General features: G+C 40.1%; 1 protein-coding gene across 1 annotated transcript in view; it reads left to right on the top strand.

Moving 5' to 3' along the window:
* Positions 1–16,052, top strand: part of VPS13B (vacuolar protein sorting 13 homolog B) — a 459,183-nt gene extending 443,131 nt beyond the window's left edge. Inside the window, exons 59-62 of the mRNA XM_084281966.1 lie at positions 3,939–4,115; positions 6,571–6,673; positions 7,319–7,568; positions 14,064–16,052. Coding sequence (XP_084138092.1) covers positions 3,939–4,115; positions 6,571–6,673; positions 7,319–7,568; positions 14,064–14,309 — 776 coding nt within the window. The 3' untranslated portion in view covers positions 14,310–16,052. The remainder of the gene's footprint in view (positions 1–3,938; positions 4,116–6,570; positions 6,674–7,318; positions 7,569–14,063) is intronic.
* Positions 16,053–18,611: the final 2,559 nt, after the last annotated feature.

The following is an 18,611-nucleotide window of genomic DNA, read 5'->3' on the forward strand; positions in this document are numbered from 1 at the left end:
CTCGTGAACAGTACCATATTGAAGTAGCTCCCGTTAGAAAGTCAATCATTCCTGAATAACTGAAAAGCAGACAAATATTAGGGAAAACATTTTTTCACAGTGTCAAAAGTGCTACTAAAAGCTACTTGCTTTTTAGGGAAATGAATTAATAGCAATACTGAGTGACAATGTAATTGTCCTGGTAGAGAAGCCTGGATTGCAGAAGTTCAGATTTCTATTATTAAGGGTTGTTGTTGTTATTGTTGTTCTGACTGTGCAACGATCGCTGTGTCAAGGCTGTTTTAAGTTTGCCTGTCTTTAATCCTTAAGGTCTTGCTATTCCGCATGCTAATTGTACAAATATATTAATGCAAGCCAACAGGTGCTCTTTTATTTTAGCTGTATTTTCATGCGATGTTTGCTGTAAGGAGACTACGCCCCAGCTGTATTTTCAGTATCAAACATTTGCGGCAACGCAGAAGGACAACAGCGAAAAGAAAAGGAACAGAAACAGTTTCAGTTTTGCTAGCTTCCAGCCTCACAAGAAAGCATGGCCACTTTCTCCTGGTGGGGGCTTGGGAATATTTTCCAATTATTTCTTGGTCCAGAAGAGTTTGTCGCAAGCAAAGCAAGCTTTGCTGAATTCTATAAGCCATGCTTTTGCTACATTCACCAAATATTGTCAATCTGAGCAGGAACCAGACTCGCTGCCAGTAATCAAATTCTTCTTGAAGTAATACAGTGATATACTTCTGAACTATCTGAATTTTGTAGTTATCAAAGTATCTTTTTTATGCTTACTGAGCAACATGTATTAACTAGAGTGCACCCCAGCTGATGTTTAGCAGATGTTACGGTGTTGCTGGAACTTCTTTGGTCCAGTAATGGAAGAATATGTTTTTGTTTTGTTGCTTTGGTGTTTAATTTTATTGAGGTTTTCTTTATACATGCGTAATGTGTGTGTACATATGTGGACATGCATATAAAATTGAATGCCTAGGGTAAGGAAGGAAAGAAAAATGGGGAACCATTTCTTGAAAAGAAAAGAGAAAATAAAAGAATAGAAAAAGGAAAAGGAAAGAGAATAAAAGAGAAGAATATAGAAAAGGAAAGGAAAAAGGAAAAAAGAAAAGAGAGAAAACAGAAAAGACAAGAAAATAAAAGAGAAAAAAAGAGAAAAAAAGAAAAGCAAAGAAAATAAAAGGGAAAAAAAAGAAAAGAGGAAAAAAAAAAAAAAAAGAAAGAAAAAGAAGGGATGGGACAATGGTAGGATGCCACAGCTATCTCTAGACTACGAGGGTGAGACTGGGAAGGGAGGAACCACTACATGTACCTCATGCCCGACAGAAGACTCAGGGGAGAGACCTTCTGTGGTAAGTCCATCCAGTATGGTGCTTCTTTCACTAACTTAACATCAGAAAGAAAGAAGCCGCATGAATACCACGGGATATCTGCTTCACACAGTCTCTGGTGCAAGGAGATGCAGTGAACCTCACGTGTATGTCACCATTATCTCACTGCTGTTGGGTTTTGAGGTTGCTCAATCTTTGACCTTTTTTTTTTTATTATTATTTTTTTCCCTCTGCTCATACATGATGTGTAGAAGGAAGCAGCTGCACAGATCTGACTTCCTCATGCAAATGTGTTAGGACCAGCCACTCCTTAAATGAAAGGAGTACGGTTAGAGTTGATTATGTGATTTGTGGGAGTGACCCCACCAGGCGAGTGAGTTTAGTCAGTGAGCTGCAGTTCGAGATAAGAGACTACAAAGGGTGAGCAGAGAGGGAAGAGATCGTTGGTTATACTTTTTGCAGGTAGGAAGGCACAACGTGCAAAAGGATTTGACAAGTGAAAGGGCAGTGGCCTAACAAAGAAATGCAGAGCATGCATAAAATGGCAGAATAACAGAAAGTGTGGAAGTACTAAACAACTGGCTAATTAAGCTATATATTATTTTTTGGGTACTTTGTAAATAATCTTATATAACACAGTCACAGCAGTTTCCATTCTGTTTCCTTGTCCTCTGGGCCTAATTCCAGCTGAGAAGTGCCTGGAGCATACCGCAGGTCCTTGGAGTAGGCTCTTATTTATTATTACCTTATAACATTGCTCAAGTGTATTGCAGTAAATAATTTACTAGTGCAAGGACTTAGGTGGATTACATTTAATAAGGCAATAACTTCTGTTCTGAAAGCGCAGTTGCTGTGGATGACCTCGATAGATAGGGTGAAGGAGGTCACAGGGTAATGTAATACTGTAACTTAGCAGAACACCAAGTATTGTTTTATGCCTTCAAATGCATCCCCATCGTACAAAAGAAAAGACTGAGCAAACAATCCCAATTGTGTAATGTGGTGTTGGGTATTATTTTAGTCAAGCAGCAGGAGCAGCTGTAAGGACCAATGAAACAGAATCGAATTGAAAATTGTATCGTTTCCATGACATAAAGTTAAGGAAGCTTCAAGACCTTTGCGTTACAAAGAGTAAATGTTCAGCTGCACACTTGGCTTCAGCAAGTGATCTCAATAAAATCTGAGTATGACATTAACGTAGACCAGTATTTTCTGAAGAAATGCTATACATTTATCAGCAAATTACATACATACAGAAGTCAGAAGCAGTATCTAAGAGGAGAGGGAGGCATTTATGGGGGATGCGAGTTACATGAACTGCTGATAGGTAGTATCCTAAGGACAAGGATCTGGGGAACTGTGTGCTTCTTCTCATCCTCGTCTTTCATTTGGACAGAACAGCAGTGTACAAGCTCAGTATTGGTTCTTGTTGTTTGAAGGCAGCAACTTCTCTGTTTATCCAGTAACAATAACTAAAACCATCTGAAGACCGGGTAGCGGCGAGCTGACTGGCGTATGTCACGCTGGTGAACATGTGGGGCCAAATACCTCTGCCGTGATCGTCAGAAGCTGTGGAAGCATGCCTGGGTTTGCTTCCACATACAAAGCAGTATCTTCAAAGATGTCTGCACTGCAGTAAAAATGCCTGGTTACCGAGGTGACCCTCGGTCCTGTCATGAAATAATTGTTTGGGTATTTGCAGCAGAAGCTGCATACTGAGAGCTATCCGAGGAGCCTACAAACTGGCTTTCCACCGAGCAAAGAACTTTGGATAAGGCAAACCATTTTCTAACTGATGTCACTTTGTCCAATCGTTGTGTTCTTCGCAATTTCCAAATAGCTTATCTATCAAAATTACAATAAGTAGAGACATGTCTGTGGTTAAGTGGCTCGAGTAAACTCAAGATCAAAGAAACGTACCACCTCACATACCTGTTTACATTTAGGAAGATTTAAGTTGGAGTTCTCTGTTGATACTAAAAGCTGGGAAGGTCAGTGTGTCACTTGTAAAAGTTTGACCCGTGCACATTAAAGTAAAATATGATCGTTTTCACAAAAAAGTAACAAAAAGTCTCAAAGTCTAATTCTGCTAATCTCAGTAATATATCAAAAGTTGCATTAGCTTATGAACGTTTCTGGCAGTGGAAGAGGATATAAAAATGATCTATTGAATACAGGCAGTTTTTATTCTCATGAATTCTATCTCAGGCTTATGTGAAAATCTCATTTCCATAACTAAGACTGGCGGACTTTATTCCAAGCCCAGCATTTTCAGAATTGCTACCCAGAATGAGCTACGTTATACCAACTCAGCAGAAGCATTTAGAGAACGTAGCTGGAGGATGAAAGCATACTGTCAGGTGATCTGAATGTTTAAAAAAGTAAAATACATTAAAAAAAAAAAAAAAAAAAAAGGAAGTAGGGTTTTAACTTAAACTGAAGCTAAGGTATTGTTTAGCTACTGGGTTGGTTGCTTGCTAAACGGCTGTATAAGATGGGTGGCTTACCACCTGAAATTCAAACAGCACTCAGTTGCAGTAGTAAGATTGTTTCTTATTCTGGAATGTTAATCTTCACTAACTACTGGGGGGTTTTATTTTTTTTCAGGTGCAATTGCTGGTATAGTAGATCAGCCGATGCAGAACTTTCAGAGAGTGTCCGAGGGCCAGGCTTCAGCAGGACATAAAGCCAAGGGCGTTATCTCTGGTGTGGGCAAAGGGATCATGGGTGTCTTTACTAAGCCAATTGGAGGTGCAGCTGAACTTGTCTCCCAGACAGGTTACGGTGAGTTTCTCTGTTCCCAACGTCTCTGTTTAAATTTTCATGACCAGAACTTTAAAATGCTCTTCAAACACAACCTGCTACGTCTGCTTACTTGGCTCGGTAGCTGTGTGACTTTGAGAAAGAGTTAGAAGCGCCACATCTGAACAGTTATAAATGTTGTATTAATTTTCTTTAAAAATCATCATGTTGTGCTTCTCTCTTGTGTTACCGATCAGTCTTGTACAGCCACAGAAACACAGAATGCAGAGAGCATGAAGTAATCCTTGGAATACAGAAGAATTAGTTACAGAAACATATGTGCTTACAAAAGAGTTTTTGACATAAATGTAACAGCGCAACACCATGCCCAATTACAGCATTATTTTGAGGTTACTTTGTTACAGCAAGGAAAGAGTTGGGTTACCTCTACACAAAGAGGGAGCTATGTTCCTGGGAGAAAGAAGGGAGTTGTGTAGTGGGAACATCCCCTTTAATCTGGAGAGTTGGGAGAGGACAGCCGTGGTTTGCACGGGTAACCTCGTAACAACCAGAGGTGTGTTTTCCGGCTAGACTAAGCACTTAGTGGCAGTAGTGATGAATCCTTTCAGACTGAAGTAGATGCTTCTGGACCAGCAAGAACCATAAAAGAATAAAATATCAAAATGCACTGATTTCTTTGCTTCCAGTGTCTCGAAATGGAATCTATTGGTCTGGATATTTAAGAAGCAGTGGGCAGGGAAGACCTGTTGATACAAGGATGATGTTATTAATTTTACTTCACTCATTGCACTGGACAAATCTTGAAGATTTATGCCTTTAATCGCTAGCCACATTTATGTTTGTGATGTGTTATTTAGAATACAAGTAGTTCTCCTAGAGTTTGTTTAGGATCTTGTTTCCGCACTTACTACTACATTGACAACTCATTCATTGAAGTAATCTGTTGAAAGAAATTAGTAAATATTTGATTATTATATTTCTTTAAAATAATTGTCTTGACTTTATCTAGTTTATATGAGTGCTAATAATATCTGTTCTCCTGAATTGTGCATAACATTGGTATAAAACCTGTATTGGCAAAATCAGAAGCTTCTGTCTGCTGGCTGGGAGTGTGTTCTTTTTTTTTTTTTTTGACTGGGGAATTATTCGGTGCAGTCTTTATCAAGGAGCTTGTAACAGTAGAAGGAGACTTTTCATTGCAGATATGGTATACAACACATCATGTTTTCCATGAGCATGTGACAAAAAGAGTTAGCCAGGAAAAAACATAAAAACTGTATCAATAATAGCTGACAGTGCGTGAGAGGAAAACACAAGAGTTCAAGTAACTCTTACCCACAACTGGATTGGAAGTGGGACCGTGCCTCTTGGGGGGGACCAAGGGGTGGGGGACCACACAGAAATAAACACATGTTCTCTCTCTCTCCATCTGTAAATAACATTTTCACTCACATAATGCTGAGAACCTCGGTAAGCCAACTGTTATAACTGGGATGCTGCTTTTAAGTATTACCATCAACATGTGTGTTAAAAATTAAAGGTTTTTTTCAGTGCTGATGTTTTGTTTAAATTATTATCCATTGTGTAAAAAGGAATCTAAGTTATTGACACCCTTATGCACAAAAATGCCTTTTCCTTCAATGGAATGCTTAATTAGACCAAAAAATAAAAATCTTCTGTTTATTAAAGACTAACTTTGCACTAAACCTTATAACACTGGTGCTTACTGCGTAGCCCACTTCCTGACTTTCTTGTAAAAATTTTTAAAACTACTTAATTTGTGAATGTTTTGCAATCCACTCTTTCTGGTGACCATACCTCATCTCTAAAAGTTTACAAGCCATCTGAAAGCATACGTACTGTGTCATCTTCAGCTTTGGATAGTCTATTTAGAAACCTGTTTAACTGCTTCTTGTAGTCTCCATTCTGTGTTGGCACTAAGAAGAATTCACAATAAACCAGATGCCCCGGGAGATCTCATAAATGTGTATGGATCTGTGTTTAACAGCTGGATTAAGTAACTGAACATTTAAATACGGTATCTAGGCAAACTTTCGTTCTAATTTGTACCGATCGTGACATGTATGTGGAAGTATTTTAATATTAAGCAAGAAAGTTAACAATGGTCTTGATTTTTTATACAGAAATTGTAAGTGATGTGTCCAATCCTACTATGAAATGATGGCTCTCAGGAGCATTATGTTTCTCCTAATTGCAAGTGTATGGCTGATTTTTAGAACATGCAGTGGTAGGTTGTTGGTTTTTTTGTTCCTTGCTAATGTAAGATCACTGGGGTTAAGTGCACAACTCTTGCATTGTAATATTTAATGACTTATCTTGACTACGGCTTCCAAGGATGTGATATCATTTTGGACCTGCACTATTTTATGAACTGCTCTAAACAGATGACATCACTACAACATGTAACTGTTTTGTAGAAAACAACTACTAAAAAACTTACATTCTCTTACCACAGGTATTTTGCATGGAGCTGGACTTTCTCAGCTTCCCAAGCAGCGCTCTCATCCAAATGATCAACACGTTGAGCAGGCTCCAAATAGCCACGTCAAATATGTCTGGTAAAATTATTTAGACACTTGCTCATTTTTACATCCACATTGTTTATTAATAGGTTCTGGCCTGTGGTCAAGTTAACAGGCTGCTTCCCTAGGAAAGGCTGAGTTATGGCAGTTTGTTTAGGAACATTAAACACAAAGGTAGTGCATAGAAACCCAATCTGCAAATGATGGGCTGCTGATCTGCTTCCAGCTTTGGAACTACAGAGCTGATCTGTATTTAATGGCATTCAGTGAGCTCTTATTTATCATTGTACTGAGCCCAAGAAAAATACTGCACATCTCCAGAAACAGCTGTTCGTGAAGATAGCTTTATTTTCTGTGCTGAATTTGTAAGCCGCTTCTCAGGGTAATTTTTCTATTAGGATGGGAAATAGGCTGACCTAGCATGGTTATTAGCCAATTTTGCACTGAATGATTAAGGAGTTTTGATAAATAACATTTTCGCATTTATCCTCTAAATCTTAAGTCTTACATCTTTCAGTATTGGAGATTTGGAATATACTCCATGGCTTATTTTATATTTGTAGGCAATAGCTACAGGCTTAAGTAAGAACATTAGTGATCAAAAAAAGTCCTCAAGGATCCAATGCCTAACAACACTGACTACTTTTTTTAAACTTTTTTTTTTTTCCTTTGGTAACACAGGAAAATGCTGCAGTCTCTCGGGAGGCCCGAAGTCCATATGGCCCTAGATGTCATGATTGTGAGTGGATCGGGCCAGCAGCACGAAGGCTGCTTGCTGCTCACCTCAGAGGTGCTCTTTGTGGTCAGTATCAGTGAAGACACGCAGCAGCAGGCATTCCCTGTGACTGAAATTGATTGTCTGGAAGATGATCAGCAAAAAGACCTGCTGAAGGTGCAGCTAAAACAACAGAGAGTGCCTTGTGATGTGGAGGTAAAGACTGAGTAAGATTTTTATTCAAAAATGAAGTAAAAGTGGGGGGGGGGAGGGTGAAGCTTTTAGCAATGGACACACACTCACCTTTGGGTTGGGAGGCCAGAGATTTAAGTGCCAAACTTAATTTTTTAATTTATCTGCTGATTTCACACACCTCATTGTTGACTGGGTTGTCCTTTGGATGAAAGGGACATGTCTCCTCTCTTCTGTCCTCTTATTGATCATGAAAATGAGTACCTGTGACAGCAATTTTCTGTGGGAAAAAGCAGAAGTGTAAGTTCTTGGTAATCACCACCTCGTTTCAGAAGAGCATCTCAGGACTAGCTTCACGGGTGTGAGGTGTTTATTATTTGCAAGTTAGAGCTGCTGCCTATGCCTACAGAGCCACAGTGAGAACAGTTCCTTTTATTATTCTGTGAATTCTGTTTTAACAGTTCAGTAATGCTGATGCTTCCTCCTTTTCAGCATGTTTCTTATCTCCCCAGTTTCAATGCAGAGCTCTTTCTTGGCTGCCAGCTGTATTTAGTTCCTTAAATCTTCCTCCTTTTGCAAATGCTGACTTTAAAATGGAGCAGTTCTTTTGCTGAGGTTGGAAGTACCATGTGTTTGCCAGTAAAAGCATAAATCTTTCATCTTCTTATTGAAAGATTTCTAGGCCATTTGAATACTGAGATTTTGAATGAATTATCTTTTTTTTTTTTTTTAATGGTAGAAGAATGGTATATTTTTATACTTTTGGGAAACAATGTTTATTGTATTAAATTCTCAAGTGGAGTCATATGAGAGTTCAATTCAAAAACAAACATGTGTGTGTCAGGTAGTTCATAGACTGCTATACCAGAAATTTCTGGTTCAGATACGCAAAAAGAGCACGTGTAAAACAACAGGAAGTAGGAGGTGTGCCAAAAAGTATGAGAGGCTTCAGCACCTTCAGTAAAATCCTAACTTTGCTGAAGTCACCAAAGAATTTTGCTGCTGATTCCAGCAGAACAAGGAGTTCATCTGAGTCATGACAGCATGTGGAATTTCTGTGAAAGCTCCTTTTTTAAGTGCTGAATTCTCCACTTACATTTATTGTCTTTCCAGTAACCTCAGTCTCACAGAGTCTGACATTTGCCCGACTGTTGACTGAAGTTGCCTTCCTGTACCACAAAACTGCATGAGGCATTACTTAAATTTGGTGCAAGTCGGCAAAGCTCAGTTTTTCTGTCCCTGAACACTGTGTGGTTGCTGGAGGCAGCCATTGTGCTGAAACCTCTTCAGTCCAGAGCTACCGTCCTGGAGGAAAAAAGGAAGATAATTTGCTCTCCCTGAGACTACTGATGCACTCAACCTACCGTAAACCTAACTTAGCACCATCCCTGATTATTTTTTTGTTGTTGGGCTGCAGCACCTGTGGTGTCTCTTGTCTTTATATCTGGTTATCCGAGGGGTGAGGAGTAGGCTGCTACTCTGTGGGAGCACTACTTGCCCAAAGGTTGTTGCAAGAGGGTGGTGCCTGCTGGGAGGAGGAAAGATATAGGACAGGGAGCTTAATTCTAGTCCCCATAGCTGCTGCAGCTGGAAATATATGAGACTGCTGGGCCAAGTGGAGCCTGTACATGCACAACCCTACATGGCTTGGGTACAGTAGTCCCACATACATATTCTACTACACACAGTAAGTGAGCTGCCTTGGAGATGCTGGATGAAATACATATGTTTCTTTGTGTAGTTCTGGATAAAAATATGGGACCCTTATTCCAGTGGCATAGCAATGCCAGGAGCTGTAAGCCTCGAGCCAGCCAGCTGCAGTACACAATGTCTTCTGCTGACACAGGCCCTTGAGAATGCAGGGAAAATGTATGGCATGATAAAAGCGGTGACTGTGCCCCCAGGGGTGGAGCAATGTCAGTGATGGCGGGACATCAAAAGCTGAGTGATGCTGTACAAAACCGACTTGGCATAAGTATGCCTTCAGAATGCAGAATTCACAGTGGAATTTCTGTGAATATTTAAAGAAATGTGCTATAAAGAGGAGCAGTTAAAAATAAGACAGGCAAGAATAAGATTTTTTTTTTCTTATGCTAAGGCAGCTACGCAAAAACAGATTCCTAAAGCTTCATAAAGTTTTGCTAATTACCTAGAGTTATGTAATATCATTTTGTAATTAATGTTCCCTTATTTTTTGCCTTAGTGGATTGGGACCTCTCATACTTGGAAGTTTTCTTTCTGCAGCTGTGCATTTCACTTCTGTGGTGCTTGGGGCTGTTCTGCCATGGTCTCCCTTTCAGCTCCCCAACAAGAGCATTTATTAAAAAAAACTCTTTGATTTTGATAAGGAAAGGCATCCTTAGGAGTAGCAAGCTATGAATTGCAGGTAAGCAGCCTCAGAGCTGCAGAACCTACACCTAAAGAGACATGACTCCTAAATATTAGTGGTGGGCTCTCTTGTTGCACTGAAGATGTCCTGCTACATGAAGTGCTGACACTTCTGTACATGATGACGTCGGTGAAGGTGACCAAAATTTTTTGCTTAAAAAAATGCCCAGTCATGTCATCCAGAAAACAGAGGTAATGTTGCCAAATGTAAATTATATCTAATTTTCTGATTAATCAAAGACCCTAGAAATAATACAACAAATTTAAACGATTAATTTCAACATTATAAAAAATGCACTTTTGTGTCTTATTGTCCACCCAAAATAGTTGCCAAAAGTTTTGTTTCAGCTCTACCCAAAACAGTTTCTCCCCTTGCCTCTCAGCTTCTTGGAACTATTAGGAAAGAAAACATGAGTTATTCTACAGCTGTAATCACCAGAGATGTTATAGAACATATTTTGACTCCTTCAGCAATAGGTTTGCCTGATGGCTTGTTTGCCTCCACAATATATAACTTAATCCATCTGGCTAGGAATAGCCTGGATGGATTCTTGAAAACTCTGGCACTGACAATGTTGTTATTGAAAGGGAAGCATTAATTGTACTTGGATTATCTTCCAAAGTAATTGAGACACTGCTTGGTTCCAGACAGACATCAAACTCTAAACGGCCTCTTCTTCCAGCTGCTTTTGGTGTAGCTTATAATATGGAGAGAGCAAAAAACTGACGGGCCCTGGAATTCCAAACATTCCTGAATTTCTTTGTGATGATCTGCAACAGGGTTTTCATGATAGGTGCTACAGGTATCATACCCAGAGCTGAAAACCACTCTGAATTTTTAAATTAGTAGTAGAAATAAAAAAAGAAAGAACCTTCTTACTTACCGAGTGTGCTCTATGCAGACTGTTAGTGCTACACACGATCTGGACTGCACAACAAATATGCTGTAGCCACTGTCGATTTAGAATTGCTGAAGGATTATTCTTTATGAGTGATAATTTTAGGAAAAAAAATGAGTTCTTAAGCCCCAAAATGTGACCTTCTAACATTAAAGGCCGTACAATCTCTAATATTTATCTAACAGGTGCATTAAGCAACCATTAACCAAGTTGTGACTGATTGAATGGTTTGGCTATAAATATTACAGTTTTTTAAAATAGTTGGTTAATGACAATACTACATCCCATTTAGGAAAAAAAATGTAGAATAACAGCAACTCCAAGTTTCTGTTGTTGTCTTGACAATGTAAGCTAAACTGAAACTGGCTGGAGAAGTCGACAGTTACAGATGAAGTCATCTGGAAGCAAGTAGGGTCCCAGTTACTTTGGAAGACCGTCCAAGCACAGTTAATATTTCCTCCTGAATAATTGTGCTATATCTATGGGATATAGCCTGGAGCTGAATGAATCACAGAATCACAGAATGGTTTGGGTTGGAAGGGACCCTAAAGCCCACCCAGTTCCAGCCCCCTGCCATGGGCAGGGACACCTCTCACCAGCCCAGGCTGCCCAAAGCCCCATCCAGCCTGGCCTTGAGCACCTCCAGGGATGGGGCATCCACAGCTTCTCTGGGCAGCCTGTGCCAGGGCCTCACCACCCTCTGAGAGAAGAATTTCTTCCTTGTGTCTAATCTAACTCTCCCCTCTTTTAGTTTAAAGCCATTCCCCTTGCCCTATCCCTACACCCCCTGACACAGAGTCCCTCCCCAGCTGTCCTGTAGCCCCCTTTAGGCACTGGCAGGCCGCTGTTAGCTCTGCCCGGGGCCTTCTCTTCTCCAGGCCGAACAGCCCCAGCTCCCTCAGCCTGTCTGCATGGGGAGAGCTCCTATGAAGAATGGGTTCACAGAAGTAGGGGAGTGGGATGCCAGCACCATTTCCATCTCCTATTATAACTTTGATCTTTTGGTCAGAGTGGAGTCAGAAGTGTAATCTAGTTTACATAGGTGCTACTTTAGCGTATTTCTCTCCTTTCAACTGCTACAACAGATTGACTAATGAGGTATTACCTTTTCTGTGACTGCAGACTGAAGCCATCATTCAGACACCATTCTCCCTCGTTAGCTCTGTATCTGCTGCAGCAGTCTGCCTCGTAATTTTTTTCCCCTCCCTTTAAGAATATGGATGAAACCAAGCTTTCCTCTGTCCATTTTATCATTTCCACTGCTTCTAAGCATAGGCTCCATCTTTGAGCTTCTGAGTTTGTTCATGAGCCTACTTCCTTCAGCATTTTTGTGGTGATGATTGAAAACAGGAGCGTTCCCACTTGTTGAGCAGCAAATTCCTCTCCAAAGGCATAGTTTTTTAAAAAAAAAAAAAAAAAAAGGGGGACTGTTTTGATTTGAATGTGACATCTGTCACTATCTATGAATCATATTAATTGTTTCTTCAAATAAGCAATGGTTTGTATAAAATGAGCCTCGCGGTCCGGAGATGTGACAGGATATTGATCGTGGCTGTTAAATTGAATCCAATGGTGCTGCTTGAAAATATCATCACATCTACTGAGGCATGTGTAAAACCCCCTGAAAGACGGTCAGAAGACAGCTGTCTTTGAATCCTCAGTGTGACATGCAACAAAGAAAGACATTTTAAACCATGCAAAAATGAAATTGGTCAGCAATTCTCCCACTATAAATAAGGAAGCGTCAGACCCTATCCCTAGGATAGTGTCTGCCTTTCTGTCCTTTTCACATTTTGGAAATAAGTTATGTTCTGAATGACTTTGATCTTGATACCCCTCTAGTATCAGTGGTGATATTTCTGAATATCTTTTTTTGGAAGTTGTTTTGAAGTCAGCTAGCTTGGTATTTTCTCTCATGCTTGCCCTTCCCAAGTTAGTCATAGTCATCTTCAGTTCCTTCTTCAAAATAAAATAAAAAGGGGCACAGCGGACTGATTTTCCAGGGCCAAGTTTGCCCATGGCTTTTCATCTTTATTGGGTTGAAACCATAGGGTAGATGCCACCTTTCTGTTGGCAGTATTGGTTTTTAGCTGGAAGTGGGTTAATTGTATCCTTGTTACTAGGGCCTTGAACCTCAGCGTATTTCATCCTACAAAAAGGGATTTCTTCAGAAGAGTCCGTACAGCCCCTGGTGGAAAAGGCAGTTTGCATGTATACCTTAATTTCTTCTCCATTAATAACATGCCCAAACCACCTGTAGCAAAAACGTTTTTTTTTTTTTTTTTTTAAATATATATATACATGGATGCTTCTTTGGTCAGCAGAGGCAAATGGATATATCCAGTCACAGATAGCCCAGTCACCTGGAAGGTAGCTTCTAGTCCTTATTCTGAATCAAGTAACTGAAAGACTTACTTAGCTTCCCAGAAATGGCTGTGGGTTGTCATAAATTGTACTTTGCAAGAGAAAGGTTTGCTAATTATAAATGCTGTCCGACTGATAAACACTGCTGGGAGCTATTGATGTTTTTCTAAGAGGACTTTAGATGCTTTTCCTGTTTATAAAGAGCTGATGTGTTGTAAAGATCAGCTCTTGAGCAAGGTGTGTGGAGTCCATCCCTGAAATTCTTTGCAGAAACTGCTTAGACCTGTCTATGGTGGAGTTAAAATCATTTAGGTTGGAGAAGACCTCTAAGATCACCTGGTCCAGCCTTTAACCTAGCACTGCCAAGTCCACTATTAAACCATGTCACTAAGCTTTACAAATTTTTTGAAGACTTCCGGGGATGGTGACCCAACTGCTGCCCTGGGCAGCCTGTTCCAATACTTCACAACCCTTTCAGTGAAGAAATTTTTCCTAATATCCAACCTAAACCTCCCCGGTGCAGCGTGAGGCCATTTCCTCTTGTCTTATCACTTGGTGCTTGGGAGAAAAGACTGATCCTCACCTTGCTATAGGCTCCTTTAAGGTAATTGTAGGAGTTAGAGCATCTCAGGATAGAACTGTACAAAACAGCAAAGGAAAGGAGTATTCCTCCAGTCACTAAACTACAGGAGAGCTCTGCTGGTTAAAACATCCATGAAACTACTGTAAGCAAGATCCCAGGGAGGAAGGTTTTTAACTCTACAAAGTGATCTGCAAGTTACTGTCTTCACTGTTGAGTTCAGTTACTGTCAATTATCATTTTACTGTCATTACTGTCAAGTAATCATTTTATGTTGCCTTATTTCAGGCAGATGGAGCTAGAGAGAGACTGTCAGAACAACAGTACAACCGCCTCGTGGAGTACGTCACCAAGACATCTTACCACCTCGCCCCCACTGCCGCTGCAATGCCAGCACCGCAAGCCGTGGCCGCTGAACACCTTCCAACTGTAATGAAAACATATCAGTATGTAGTTGACCCAAATTTTGCCCAAGTATTCATTAGCAAATTCACCATGGTGAAAAATAAAGCCCTGAGGAAAGGATTTTTTTAATAAATATTTGTGGTGAATGTAGTAATATCTTACCATTTTGAGCATAATGCGTTCTCTGCAGTAACCTACGTCAAGTAGAGATGCATGTAATTTTTGAAGTAGGAGATTATAATGAAGTTAAGCTTTTCTAACCTTGACAACATTCCTGCTCCCTGGCCAAGATACTAGTGCTGGAAGGAAAGTGTTCTAGCAAACAAATGAAGTGAAAGGGAAAAGCCACGGACTATGGGTCAATCAAAATCCTTTTTCTTTCAATTACCAAAAATCAGGGAATAAGGAAGAATTGAGTGCACAGAGTCATTTTTGCCACACACACCAAATATATATCAATACATACTATATCATACTTTAGGGTCTGCCAGTTTCTGTTATAAACCAGGTTTATAACTCAGCTGTAAAAACTTGCTCAAGGCTGAGCCTTCCCCCACACATGCACTCCCCCCAACATGTACATCCTGAGGCAAAACATTTTCCCCCACTAAATCTGAAAAACCCAGTGTGGCTGTTTTAAGTTACTAGTGACAGCTGGGTTTTAGCACCACTTTAACCTTAAAATAGCTTCCTTTATTTGACTGAAGTTTTGCAGGACATTAGTCCTTAATGTAAACTAGTGCCTTTGTCTGGTTTGGAGAACAAAACATGAACTACAACATGAATTTATTTTTAAAACTGTCTGTATACAGAAACTTTATTTCATCCACCATCAAATTTTCAGGACTTTCAATGTATATATGACATTGTGCATTGTCTGGTCATTAGCTGGAAGCCAGTGACATGCAATTCAAAAACTTAAGAACCAGAGCTTCGCCTCCTTAAAATCTACCAAGAATCTAAAGCTCATTGTACCGTAGATGTGCAGGTGCTAAATATAGCCTTGTTGGGTCTCTCTCCCTTCTGATCTGCCACCACTACATGTAGTAAATGTTCAATTAAGCCCTAATTCATTTTATGCCTATCATCTTAGAAGTGATTTAAAACAGGGGTATTTAGAAATACGACCTTTCAGATATGTTTCTGCTAAGCAAAATGAGATCTTTTTTTTCGGGTTGATCCAAAAGTAAAGACCCACGGGGTCCGATTACATTAATAGTTATGATGCCATCACAGTACACTTAAGAATACTATGTTAAACACATCAAGACAAATGAGCTTTCTAAGTGTCTTATTTTCAGATGTTTTACAGTTTGTAGTAGACAAGAAATCATTCTCTCCAGGCACAGTGAGGTTACTTTATAAACCAAATCTGTCTAGAGCAGCTTTCTTAAAAAAAAAAAAAAAAATCCTGCTTGGTTCTGAACTGTGCTTGTAACTTCTCTCCCCTGTTATACGTATATGGACATTAGTTTTGTCTGGGGATTCCTGAACACGGCCAGAATTAGAGACAAGAACTGGAATCAAGTCTGATCATCATTTTGAGCAAACACATCTGCTTTAGTTAGTTAATACCTTCTATGCATACCTGATACGACCAAAAGCACAGTACATAAGAATGTAGTATTTGTAACGTTTTTCTCGTGAGTTCTGCTTTGTTAAAAGATATTTCTAAAAGCCGTGTCTCTTGTGTACTGAAATACAGTAGCCTGGGATCCGAGTTGTTCTTTCTGAATGTGAAATAAGCCTATTAATTATCAACATTTCATAGTGATTTAATAATTGAGTCATTGTTTAAATAACACTATTTTAAGAAAAAGTGTACATATACATACAATTCATTCCCGGTATTTTATGGAAATGATTTAATAATTCTAATTTTGCATATTGATGCATAAATTGTAATATAGAGTTTGTTTAAAGATAATAAAGCTATTGCTATAAGAGTTGTTTTTGTGAGCTGTTTGGTCGTTCGGTTACGAGTGAATGAGCCGTCATCGTGTAGAACGGTGACAACAAAGACACGCAAGCTTCATGTAGACCGACCCCACCGGATTCCTGCTGGTGACTGGATTTTGTCCTGTACCAGAAAATGCAATAGATCATGACAATACGCTGGAAGTAAAAACCTGATGATTAGCTTGCCAAAACATGTGCTGAAAAGTTTTACGGTTTTGTGAGTAACTGAATCAAAACAGCGCTATAGTCACCATGTGCATTAGCCTTATCTGTTCATTATGGAGGTAGGACGCAAACCAGCCAAGGGGATGCAAACACACCTGTAAAAGATGAGGGAAGGCAGTGGTTTAATTCCTAAAAGTTTGTAGATGGCAGCCATTGTTTAAGCTGTATTTGTGTTTTTCCTGAATTATATTCCCTTGGAATAAACACTTGCTTGAATTACACTCTTCTTCAATGAATTAAGCTAGCATCTTTACTGCATTAGGCAGGTTCTTTCTCCCCCTTCTGACCACATGTATGGAAACATGTGTGGAGATGGCATATAAATCAGCCTCTCCTACGTATGAGCTGTGTGAACTATGAAAACAAAGTTGTCCAAAGAGCAGCTGCCTGTACTTAGCTGCTAAAGCACTCCAATGTGTACCCTCTGAGCATACCTACTTTCATAGTGCTCTTTAGACCTGGAGAGCTCACAACTTCAAATCTGTCTTTTTAGTTTGCTTCCAGAACAATCAATCATTCCTCAAACACTCAAGAATAAAGCCAGCCAGCCAAAAATTTGGAGGCACACTCAGGCTTATGGAAGCCGAGCCCTTCCCCAAAGTAGTTTAGATCAAACAATCCCTTTTATATATTATTTCATATATGTATAAATATAGCAAAAACCTTTACAGATGGTTGGAGATGGTCTCAGGGCAGACAGGCATGTTATTCAGCTCTGCAGCTCCTACAAACAGCGTGCCAGCTGCTGTAACAAGAAGCTGATTAGGGTCTTGCTCACACAGGCCTTCCCTGTGCCACACCAGGGCTCACTCCCAATTGTTTGTAAGATGCAACAACAGAGGAGAACCGATAGGATTAGCTGGGAAGACTACGTGGGCTAGAGCTGAGAGGGAGGCAGTTCCTCCAGCCTGCACACCTGGCAGCAGCACAGTTCCTTGCCTCCAAAGCTGTCAGCATGACTGAAGACCCCTGGCTATTTAAACCTGCAGACATGGCTGAGAAAATGTTAGTCAGTATTTAATGGCACACACTGTTTATACTGTACATTTGGAACATAAATTGGTATCATTTGCTATTGTTAAGCTTAGGTTTACATTTATAGGACTGGGGGTATTTTGATTACTCGATGGTTTCCCCTGCACCACTAATGTCACATTCTTTCTTTGCTCAAAGGCAGCCTCACACTTACAGAAACTTTACAGAAAATGCCGTGTTGCTCCCTATTAATGGGCTGGATCAAATACATTACTTACGTGCTTTCATTAGTCCAAATGCTGCTCACAGTTACCTATTAAGTTAAGTAGTTAATGATCCATTTAGAATAGTAAGAGTTACTCCAAACAGGATTTGAACTGAAGACCTTCAAACACAACACAGATGGCTTAATTTGTCATGCTTCTTCATACAAAGCCTCCCCTTCTTTCTCATGATCAGCTTTGACTCCTCTCAGTGCACCCATTCAGCAACCAGGAGTTCCAGCCCTATGTAGCACTGGTGTATTTTCAGCCTCAGCTACAGGCAGCGCACAAAGCACGCTCCGTGTGGCCGGTAACGAGGCAGAAGGTGGAGCACCAGGTCTTGGACTACAGAACGTATCCAAAATTAAGTGTGCTCAGCTGACTGCTTCCAGATATGAAGAGCTGTGTGTGTCTAGAAGCAGCATGGAGACATTGTCATTACCCTCATGTCCTAAAGTAAGTATTTCCTCTTCTGCTATGTCTCCTTTTATCGCCTTTCCCTTTGTACACCACATACATGTGAATCTACTTGCAGTTTGGAGTCGTTTTCCAATTACAGTTACATACCTTGTATAGGAGCGGGCAGCGGCGTAGATTCGAAGTCTTGATGTAACACCTTGCTGCTGTAAGGAAGGCAACGCAACGATGGCACCAGAAAAAGCTACGAAGGTTGGCTGGTGCATTTCCAGAATTCCTCCAGTTTCTTTCATCTCGAGGTCCATTCGCTTCTGAAGCCAGAGGTAAGCGAGACCCTTCCAGAAATGCTGCCTCTCCCTTCCTGTAACAACTGTCCTCTTGGACATTCCCAGCAGCAGCAAAGACAACCCAGCCATAATTGCTTAAGAATATACTTTGTTATCAAATGTGGAACCTGGCCAAAACAAAGATGCAAATAATTCTTGGGGGAAAGAAAACCAGACTTGGTTGTCTAAAGCGGTTTATGAAGACTTTCCACCGCTCTTTCCAGCCTTTAAGCATTTGGACATTAATGAAGACAATTAAGCCCCAC

This window comes from Netta rufina (genome assembly GCF_964035555.1).
Source record: "Netta rufina genome assembly, chromosome: 2".
NCBI lineage: Eukaryota > Metazoa > Chordata > Aves > Anseriformes > Anatidae > Netta > Netta rufina.